The sequence below is a fragment of the Heteronotia binoei genome, chromosome 2, assembly GCF_032191835.1.
Source record: "Heteronotia binoei isolate CCM8104 ecotype False Entrance Well chromosome 2, APGP_CSIRO_Hbin_v1, whole genome shotgun sequence".
NCBI lineage: Eukaryota > Metazoa > Chordata > Lepidosauria > Squamata > Gekkonidae > Heteronotia > Heteronotia binoei.
The window spans coordinates 74,354,879-74,365,771 of record NC_083224.1 but is presented as its reverse complement, the minus strand read 5'-3'; the positions used below and the strand labels follow the sequence as shown (position 1 = coordinate 74,365,771).

The window sequence follows — 10,893 nt, the reverse complement described above, 5'->3', positions numbered from 1 at the left end:
GTCCCAAAATTTCTGTTTTGTTTCCTCAGTACTTCGTTGCATATAATGCATTTTTCTAATCTATCTGCGTCTGCTCTTCAATTATAATTTAGATTGCGTTGCGATGAGAATGGGGAATGGGCAGCAATTGGCGGCTAGTATCGTTTCAAGGCAAAAGACCAGTAATAACATGCAACAGGACGGGGAATGAGAACATTCGCGCAGGGCCCTCCCCTTAGCTTCGCTCCGCCTCTGGGCTGGACCTAACTAGGGGGGGGGGGTGGCAGTAGCCGTACAATGAGAAGGGAACTTAATCGTTGGGCAATCGAGTTTTATATTTTTAGGCTTCATTACTAAAGTTGCATAAAAACCCTCGATAAAACTATTAATGAGGAAGAGGGGAGGATCCTGTTTCAACGTTGCTGACGTTTTCCTCTGACGGGGCCTGAGAGCAGCGAATCGAACAATGTACCTTTAAGAGAAAAGGAAACGAGGAAGTAGCTGTGATACTTTAAGAAAAGTCCCAATTCTTATTCACCATTCGTTAGCGCTTTGGATAAAGAGTGTAGGGGTTGTTCTGTTTAGAAGCTGTAGAGGAATTAAATTGTGACGGTGAGAGAGCGGCCAAACTTCAGGTGAGCTCCTTTATGTCCATACGTGTGAAGGCTATTTCCTAGTGTTGTGATGCCTGTGGCGATTGTGCAAGGCGAGCTGAGTGTTTGCTCGCTCTCTTCCTTTTGGTAATAGAGCCCACCGCTATTATAATCGTGGCGTTTTTATTCCTTCCTGCGAGCTACTTTTGAAAAACGTAACAGTCTCTTCCCTTGTGTGTGCAAGAAATACCGAACTCTACTTTATTCTTCATTGTTTCACAGCTGAAAGCAGTTTCTTGAGAGTGTGTGGCACACTCCAGTTCTCACCTCAGGGGTTACTTCTTTCAGCCCTCTTGCCTCCACTAGGCTTGATGCATGCCTTTCTCCCCTCCATTGCTACAGCTTATCCTCATTTCTGCAGTAATCTATCCTGCAGTTATTTCTGACCAGTGTGAAGTAGTAGCTAGTCTCGGTGTTAAACCAAATTGACTAGGCTTCAAATGGGACCATCCACTGGGTGACTGTGGGCATAATTTCCTCATCTAGCTTTCTTCACTTGGCCAAAATAAAATTAGTATACCCAAACTTGCACCAAAAATAATGGTTGATCCAGATTTTTAGGTCTCCTCTTCCAAAATACAAATTATAAACCTGTTAATTTTGGAAATGGGAAATGAGAAAACATTAAGAACATTTTCCCCTCCCATCATGTTTTGGAAACAACACCACAAAGGTGGTTCCCAACAGAAACAAAAATTCTGCTTTCTGAGAATAGTATGGAAGCTCAGAGTTTCATCAAGGTGTGTTTTCTGGCCCATTCATGTATGAGAGGGGACTATAAATTGGTTAGAGCTTTGGAATCTATTAGTTCAGCAGGATACAATATGAGCCAAGACAAGACAGTTATGAAGTTAATTGACAGTAATGCTTAAATGGCTAAAAGCTATCAGAAATAAAAGATCTGGCACCAGTGGTACATTTTTAAAATGTTGTCTGAGAAAACAGTTGCAGTAATTGCTACTTCTGTGGATGAACAGAACTTTTCTTTAGTTGGTGGTGGAAAAACACAGTTAGCAGCAGTTGACTGATATGGGAACTTGTTTGGTTATGGAGATGCTTTCATTGGATCTGCAAATTTAATTACTACTGAAAGTAAACTGAAAACTGATGTAGTGGTGACTTTCCATTAATATGCTCCAGATGTAGAAGTCCTGAATAGGTGTCTGGAGAAGGTAATGAGATGAATGATGACCAATTTTTCCTCTTCTCTCCCCACCCCCCCATGAGTGGAGCAGTTCACATCCTGAGCAGAATATAACTGCTGTAATCTTAAAATGGGCAATAGGCAGTGGAAGACCCTGCAGGGCTCCGGTTTGCTGCTGAGCAGGTCTTCCTGTGTTAATGAGTGTCTGCTCATGGGCACAGGAACAGTGATGACCAGTAAACTGAAACTGGATCATGACAAGACTGAGGTGCTGTCAAGGCCGGCCCTAGACTATCTGGCACCCTAGGCAAGGCTAACTTCTGGTGTCCCCTTGCACTGATAACATCACTGAGTCACATGAGGGGGCACCTGATTCAGCACCCGCAGAAGCCTGGCACCTGGTTTGCCTAGTGGCAGGGCTGGCCCTGGGTGCTGTTGATCAATAGAGAAGCTGCTCAGGGACTGCAGAGTCTGCCCATCTTGGAGGGGGTTGTGTTCCCTTGAAGGAGCAGGTTCAGAGACTGGGGCTGCTTCTGAATCCTGCCCAATGTTTGAAGGATCATATTTTTATATATAACTTTATAATAATATGTTACAGTTTCTCTGAATTTACAAATTTTACTTAAAAATAGGTCTCCCTAATGAGAGGTAATAAAGACTTAATTTTTAAAATGAAAGCTATGAGTTTAGTGAGCCTATTACATATATTTTTGTAATGTTATATCAATGTAACAATATTCAATTGATGATTTAAATGACAAGATTCCCACTGGCAAGAAGAAAAAAGGGCTGCTCTAAGAAAAATCCAGACTTTCCTACACACACAATGGCCATCCGAGCTTTGTTGTGGTTTTTCTCCAAACTTGGTAACAACACAGGTTTTGGAAAGATCAGGGAAAAAACTCTGGGAGGTGCCTGAATGTACTGCAATGCTGTAGAAGTGGGGTGGGGGGGTGGGGGGACTTGCTTTCCAGCAACTTCAGACCCATGGCAAATAACCTGTGAGGAAACTCTGCAACCCAATCTAAAGGTTAGGGATTTACACATTGCTGATGCTGCTTCACATCATTTCCTGAATAGGTACTGTGTTGCTAGTTAGGAGTATTCCTGAGTGGTGGCCAACGGTAAGTCTCCAGATGTTTTTTGCCTACAACTCCCATCAGCCCCAGCCAGCATGGCCAATGGTTGGGGCTGATGGAAGTTGTAGGCAAAAAACATCTGGAGAGCTACCGTTGGCCACCCCTGCTCTAGACCAATTTCCCATTAGCCTTATGCCACTCTCATGCTCTTCTCTGCAGGGCTTCACACTATCTGCCCCAGGGCTGCAACTAGCTTCGCCTTTTTCATGCGGCAAACAGAAACTGGTTTTTAGAGGATTTTGTTTGCTGTGTGAAAGATGCAGAGCAAGTTGCAGCCCCCAGGGCAGATAGTATGAAATCCAACGAAAGCCATGCGGAGAAGAGAAGAGTTAGAGTGACATTAGGCTAGTGGGAGATTGGTTCTAATGTTTTTTGTGTTTGGCAGAAATGACAAAAAAAGTTAGACGTACTCAAGAATGCTTCAAAATAGAAATACAGTAGCATTTGGCTGAAAAGTATGTAGTGGTATGGAAAAAGCCAATGCCTGTGTCACAAAGTCTGCATAACTACCAGAAAGTTCTGTTTGAGATACTTTAGATAAGATTATTTGGCCAGTCTTTAGCAATTTTTGCAATATCTTAAGGCCTTTAAAGAGCAAGAGAGAGAGAAATGCCCCAAGGTGCTGTTGGTTGTGAGAAAAAACTGGTTAATTACAGAAACTCTAGGCACTGCATTTCTCTTTCACAGGAAGCAAAGCATTTCCTCTTTAACTGGCTGTTTTACCATACATTTGCTTTCGGTCCTTGCAAAATGGATACTTCTAGTATCTGCCATAGATGAAAGCACCAGAGTTTACTTATCAGGCAAAATGGTTTGTGTCTGACTTCATGCAGGCTTCAGTTATTGGCTTTCATACTCTCAATGGGAAGTGGCTGACACTTTAGGAAAGAGATCTAAAGGTTTGGCTTTCCAGATATTTAACAGAGCAAGAACTCAAAAGAAGGACCTGCAACAAGGGTGTAGTATCCAAAGGGGAAGAATAGTTTATACTTATGTCATGTTGAACTTCCTCCAGTCCCAGAGTTAGGAATCTGCGTAATAGAGATTGGAAGCAGATGTATTTTTATGGGAACTCTAATAAGAGTGCTTGGAAATGTTAATTATGGGTTATGCTCTGTTTAAGTAATAAAGATGCTTTCTTCTGAGCTGTGGTGTTCGTTAATAAAAAGCAAATAAGCTTAATTGATTGAGAGTCTTCTGAAGCTAGACTCCAGGACTGGCACTTATCTCATGCCACCTTGTGACATTTGCTTCCAGTTTCCATTTGTTTTGGAGGTGATAGACTGACCACCCACTCACTGGCCATGAAAAGTACACCAAACTATCTCTGGGAAACAGAGGATTTGCTGGGTCAAGGTGCTACTGCCAGTGTGTACAAAGCCCGCAACAAGGTAAGGAGATAGTTCCTAACTAGGACGCCCTGGAAGTGAGTGACTTGTATTTTGGCAGCAGCTTTTCTGTTGCAAAAGAATGAAAACAAAATTACAAATACAATTAAAAATGAATAGGGCAGTGTGGTAAAACAGATCTCACAACAGAAACACAAAGTAATGGTCACAATGTTGATGCGCCTGTGTTTAGTGAGGGTGGTCTTAGGTGACGCAAAGAATGAAGGCTTGCACACAGCAGTGATAAAACCACTATATACAATTTATTTACACCTCCACTCTCCAAACCGACAGAATGCTCCGCTGCAACTCCACCATACATAACCCACACACAGTAAAGTGTCTTTGTACATTTATACAATCCATCCACCCAGGTAACCAATCAGCTTGCTGCTGAGTCATGCTGACATTGTCCAGGCTGATGCAATCTGGCAACCATCCACTTTCTGTCACTTAGATGATCTACCTGGCAGATCTGTTACTTTCACTTTCCCAGCATGTGCTTAAAAACTGCTTGGCTTTCATAATATTAACACACAATACCTTCCTAAAGTATTTGAATAAAGGTGACAAGTGGAGTTACATCTTAATGACTCACCTTAATGAGTCATATAAAAGATCGAGGTAGGAATATAAGGTTATTAAGGAGAGATCTGAGAGCCAGAAGCTAAGTCCACCTCAGAAATGACAGTCAAGTAAGGAGGAATGTAAACTGGGATGCCCAAGGGATGGAAAGCAAGGCTTGTTTCTGTGATGTGTGGGGTTGTTACTTTGAACTGCCAATGTTACACTTCTGAAATAGCTGTAATCTTTCTGAAGGGCTTTCTCTTCTACACCCAGGATCAAACTAGATGTGACTTGTGATCAAGATCTCTGAAATTTCTTTTTTAAGCTAGTTTGTATTTACCTCTTTCCTTCAGTGCCTCTTCAGTTATTTAAATCAGCTCTCCAAAGCTGCACTTAGTTCTCTGGAGGGAGAGAACACACAATAGACAGCCCCTTTGGTCAGCATTCTTCAGAGCAGCCACAGGGAACTGATAATAGCCTTTTAAAAGACCTCTGGGAGATCTTTCGCATTTGGTCTAGTTTGGCCCTCAAACTTAGGCTGACTGATAGCAGTGCTGGTTTTCTTTTAAAAGGTAATTTGGGTGATTTTCTTTGGAGGATATTTCCAATGTAACAGCTGTCCATGTGGGCTCACTTCATGGCATACAGCTTCAGATGTGTATGTCTTTTTGAGGTACAGATGTGTGGATGAATCTCTTTATGGAAGTTGATTTGTGTGAAGTGACTGTGGCAATTTAAGTTTCATCACCACAGCTTTCTGGGAAATATTAGAATCATAGAGTTGGAAGGGACCTCCAGGGTCGTCTAGTCCAACCCCCTGCACAATGCAGGAAATTCACAAATACCTCCCCACCCACCCCCACACACATCCCCAGTGACCCCTGCTCCATGCCCAGAAGTTGGCAAAAACCTTCAGGATCCTTTACCAATCTGACCTGGAGAAAAATTGCTGACCCCAAAGTCTCAGCATTTCCCTGGGTGTGTAAGAGGGGGTCACAAGAACTGATGCAACCCTTCTTGCCCTCCTTCTCATGATATGCCTAATTCACAGAATCAGCATTACTGTCAGATGGCCATCTAGCCTCTGTTTAAGAACCCCCAAGGAAGGAAAGTCCAGCACCTCCTGAGGAAGCCTGTTCCACTGAGGAACCATTCTGTCAGGAAGTTCTTTCTAATGTTTAGCCAGAAACTTTTGATTTAATTTTAACCCACTGGTTCTGGTCCAACTTTCTGGAGCAACAGAAAACAATTTTGCACCATCCTCTATATGACAGCCCTTTGAGTACTTGAAGATGGTGATCATATCACCTCTAAGTTGTCTTCAGGCTAAGTCCACCCAGCTGCTTCAACCTTTCTTCATAGGACTTGGTCTCCAGACCCCTCACCATCTTCGTTACCCTCTTCTGGACACATTCCAGATTGTCTATAGCCTTCTTATACTGTGGTGCCCAAAACTGATTCACTGGTGTAAGTGAAATTATAGCAAGTAATTGATGAGACATACAATTCAAGCAGCTTGTGTATATGTGAGATAAGCCACAAATTGTCTCTTTAGCATATGTTCATTGTATATGTGGAGAGAATCTTATAACCTTTCAGTTTATAGTGTTGCAAATTTACATGTTTGCAACTTGTGTTCGGTGCAAAGCATTTCTTTACATTCCTGCTAATTTCTTTTTCCTCCCCTGCCCCAGAAATCAGGAGAACTAGTTGCTGTTAAAGTCTTCAACAATGCCAGTTACCTGAGACCTCAGGAGGTACAGATAAGAGAATTTGAAGTCCTAAGAAAGTTAAACCACCATAACATTGTCAAACTATTTGCTGTGGAAGAAATTGTGAGTCTGACTTTCACCCTACAATGAGAAATTGTTGCTATGGTAACATTGGTGTGGGATAATAATACCATTATGATAATCTCCCTTTGAATAACTGTGTGTTTTTTATTTATCCAGAATTTTTGTACAGTGTGTTTGTGGGCCCTACCAAACACATACAGCATCCTTTCTGTGTAGGCATGTCTAACTCTTTATCTGGTCACTTGTTCATACAAAATATGTCTCAAGCCATTTAAAGCTGTGGTATGTATAATGTGTGTGTGGGGGTAATATACCCCCCACACTTAATGTTGGCATTGGTGCACCAGTATGCCCCAATGCAATCTTTTTCAGTGCATAATTTGGTCTCTTGCTTACCCTTTGAATTCCTTTACAAAAATCCTTCTGTTTCCATTCAAAGCATTCCTATGGTGTATCATACTGCCTATCCTTTGTTTTTAAACATCTGTGTATTTTACATTTTGTAAAGTATCTTGACTCTTGAACCATGGGAAGATTAAAGAGACTAAGAATTACACATTCAGTAGAATGTTGTGGTATAGGCAAGGATTTTATCACTTAAAAGAGCAGGCAAGGAATAGTATCATTGAATCCTCTGGCTGTGGAAAGTTAGCATGTGAGGATATGAGCCTGGTCTTTTAGTCAGAGAGAAATTTGTCATCATTCTTTCTTACTTTATTCCAAAGTGACACAGTCCTAGGAGGGCTGTGACATCTAGATTTTGTGTAGTTTGTGTCTAATTATAGGCATGCTTTCCATTGGGTAATAATTTCTTCCTTCTAAAGGGATGGAGGACTGAAAATCTGTTTCCATGAGGGAACTAAAAAATTCAAATAAGAAGTGACGTACGTTGTCTCCTGTATTCTTTCCCCTGATTTTGAGTTTAGTGTGACATTGTTTCCTCAATCTTCTGCATTTGCTAGTATGAGAAATAAGTGGCAAAGAAGTCTCTTGATTCCTTGACTTTGTCATTACACCCACAGCAAAAAGGCAATAAGCAGACTGGCAGATCTTCTTGTTCTTTGTAATAAATGGCAGTCTGGGCACTATGAAGCTACCAAGTGCCTGCTTTGTCATACATTATTTACTCTATTATCAGTTTCTGTGAATAGGGTGGTTTTGGTCAGGAAGATTAAAATACCATGACATTACCTGTCCTCAGAATGGGGCTTACATCTCTGCTTGGTGAGCTGTGTACACTCACGTGGAAAGTATTTAAGGATACACACTGATAAATCACTTCACTTGTTATTGAGCCAGTTTGGTGTAGTGGTTAAGAGTAGTAGACTCTAATCTGGAGAACTGGGTTTGATTGCAGCAACTGAGTGACCTTGAGTCAGTCACAGTTCTCTCAAGAGCAGTTCTCTCAGAGCTTTCTCAGACTCACCTACCTCACAAGATGTCTGGGGAGAAGAAAGGAAGGAGATTGTAAGCCACTCCAAGACTCTGAGTGAAGAGTGGGGTATAAATTCAACTTTTCTTCTTCCTACTACCAGAAGCCCTATAGCATAAGTGTCTAATTCATGAAGGCCAGATCTGACATAAATGAGACCTTGTCGGGCAGGGCCATGTGTGTCATAAAATGTAATGCCTGGTAGCAGAGATATAAACTTTATAAAGGACACAAATACAATTAAAGATTTTGTTAAAAAAACTTAAAACATACTTAACAGATTAACATTCTTGCAATATTTTGTTTATTTAACAATCTCTGATAACTGACACCTCTTGCTCTGAATTATTGCACAATGTCTGTGCTGTAGCTATCTTGAGTATGCTATATAGGTGTTGTTCAGGAGTTGCAAACCTTTTGATTTACTGATATTCATTACAGAAATTTCATGGACAATGCTTTGAGCCTAAAACCCAGAGGAAAATATGACATGGCTGGGCATTGTGAACTTTTGTGCATAAGTTGCTGTCAAGTTCTCAGGGCACGGGCAGGTGGGAGTCCAAAGCAAGTCCAAGGTCAAAGTCCAGGAAGTCAAACAGGGGCCAAGTACCAAAGCAAAATCACAAACCAGAATCAGAAGTCAGTGTCCAAAAGCCAAAGGATCAGGGTGCCAAGAAATTCAAGCAGGTCAGGATCTGGAATCAGGAAGGAGCATGGATGCAAGCCAGGGAATTGACTTGTTGCTTCCATGAGGTTACCAGGTCCTGGGTGGGAGTTATATGGGAGCCTCAATCAGCCTGCTTTCTGGGTGGCAGTGACTCTGCTAGCAGCGTGCCTCATGTCTTCGCTCTGAAAGCTCATTCTGGAGCCTGCTTTGAACTCTTGAGATGGGAGGGGGAGAGCTTGGAGGAGATTGATTGTCAACAACCATCACTGGTGCCTGGAATGTGGGGAGAGTGATTGATGGGCCAGCTGCTGGTTGTTTGGCTGAGGAGCTGGTTGGCAACTCTTCCAGGTCTGTTAACCCTTCCAGCTCCCCCTCGTCAGGGCTCATGACAGTTGCTTCATGTGCTGGTCAGCCAGTGGAAAAAAATAGAAGCTTTTCTCTGTAGGTTGATTGAGCAAGCCTGGCAAAGCAAGCAGAAGGAAGCAAGAGAGGGAGAAGGAAGGAACAGTGAGTTGCTCACAGGCCTGATAGGAGTCTTCTGAGGACCTGATCCAGCCTATGGGCTGCATGTTTGACATCCCTGCCCTATAGCATCTAGTGCTTCATGATGTCCTGGAACACAGGAGATGAACTGTGCAAAGGTACCTGACCCCTCAAAATCCATAGTACATAAGACAAAAGGCCAGGGGAAGAAGTAGCCATGATAAGACTCAGAGGAAATAAACCACCAACTAAAATTAGTTACAATGCAAAATGAGTTATCATTTAAAAGAAGGTTCATCATTAAAGCAAAACGATTAGCTGAGGTAATTTCAAACTGCAGAGCAAGATATATATTCTAGTAGACTTGACAGGATTTTAGGGCAGTCTTCTTCATGAGCTGATACAAAACTCATTTCCTTTCTGTCAGCTGAACACATGTGTACACAAATTTCCAGTCATTATGCTTAGAGTTAAAATCAGGACTGTCTCCTGTCAAGTTAGCTTTTTGTCCCAAACCAATATTAGCTTATTTGGTGAGAAATTAAATATGTAAGGTCTGGGATTTAACCAAACACCTCAGATAAAGTTATTCCAGCTAGGCCTACCTCCACCACTAAGGAGATAAAGTGCACTCTTCAAGACTAGTACCTATAATCTAACCTCTCTTTTTTATTATTAATCTTTCCCTTTTCTCTTACTACACTCAATGGTCCCTGAGTCTTCCTCTCCATTGGTCCGACACATATCCCAGTTCCTGCCATAGAGCCTCCCATTGCCTGTTTCAGAGCCCCTCTTCAGGTTCCATGGTTCTCTGGCTCCTGCCAACCCCCCTCCCCCAACACCATTTGTCCATGTCTCCAGCAAAAGTCTCTCTCTCAGATCTACCAGTGTCCTGCTTGCGTTATCTTTCATTCTCTTGTTTTCTCTCATCCATTCTTTTTCTTCGCTATGCTTTTCAGAGACACACACACACATCCACACAAAGAACTTGTTAAAGTAGAAATTTTAATTATTTTATTTTGACTTGCCAGATACTTTGATTATTGCCTTTCTGACTGGCCTGGCCTTCAGTCTATCCATTTGTAGTTAATAAAAGTTAACCTTTGGGGTGGGGGGAAATGCTCTCTTTTATGGAAAAGTACCACATCAATCTGCAGTCAAACTCAGGTCCCAAAGAGCCCAGAAATGGAGGTGCATGTTGGAATGGCCACAATTGTACCAGTCCCAGAGTAACACCATGGCCTGAGGGAAAAGGGCCTAGGCTGCCACTAGAAAATGTTTGCAAGGCAATAGTTTTGCTTTCTTACTCTTCCTTCATGCTCTTTCCAGCTAGTTCTTGTTTGATTAAAACTAGGGTTGCCAAGTCCAATTCAAGAAATATCTGGGGACTTTGGGGGCAGAGCCAGGAGACTTTGGGGGTGGAGCCAGGAACAAGGGTATGACAAGCATAATTGAACTCCAAGGGAGTTCTGGCCATCACATTTAAAGGGACAGCACACTTTTTAAAATGCCTTTCTTCCATAGGAAATAATGAAGGATAGGGGCACCATCTTTTGGGGCTCATAGAATTGGACCCCCTGGTTCAATCATTTTGAAACTTGGGGGGTATTTTGGGGAGAGGCACTAGATGCTATATGAAAACTTT

The 10,893-nt window shown here is 42.1% G+C and overlaps 1 protein-coding gene across 2 annotated transcripts in view; it reads left to right on the top strand.

The window, feature by feature from the left end:
* The first annotated feature begins 256 nt into the window (after positions 1–256).
* The window catches only part of IKBKE (inhibitor of nuclear factor kappa B kinase subunit epsilon), a 50,875-nt gene continuing 40,238 nt past the window's right edge, over positions 257–10,893 (top strand). Inside the window, exons 1-3 of one of the 2 annotated variants that reach the window (XM_060231290.1) lie at positions 257–614; positions 4,173–4,306; positions 6,565–6,705. In XM_060231290.1, coding sequence (XP_060087273.1) covers positions 4,220–4,306; positions 6,565–6,705 — 228 coding nt within the window. In that variant the 5' untranslated portion in view covers positions 257–614; positions 4,173–4,219. Of the gene's footprint in view, positions 615–4,172; positions 4,307–6,564; positions 6,706–10,893 lie in introns of those variants that run through there. The other variant, XM_060231291.1, reaches the window with a different exon arrangement.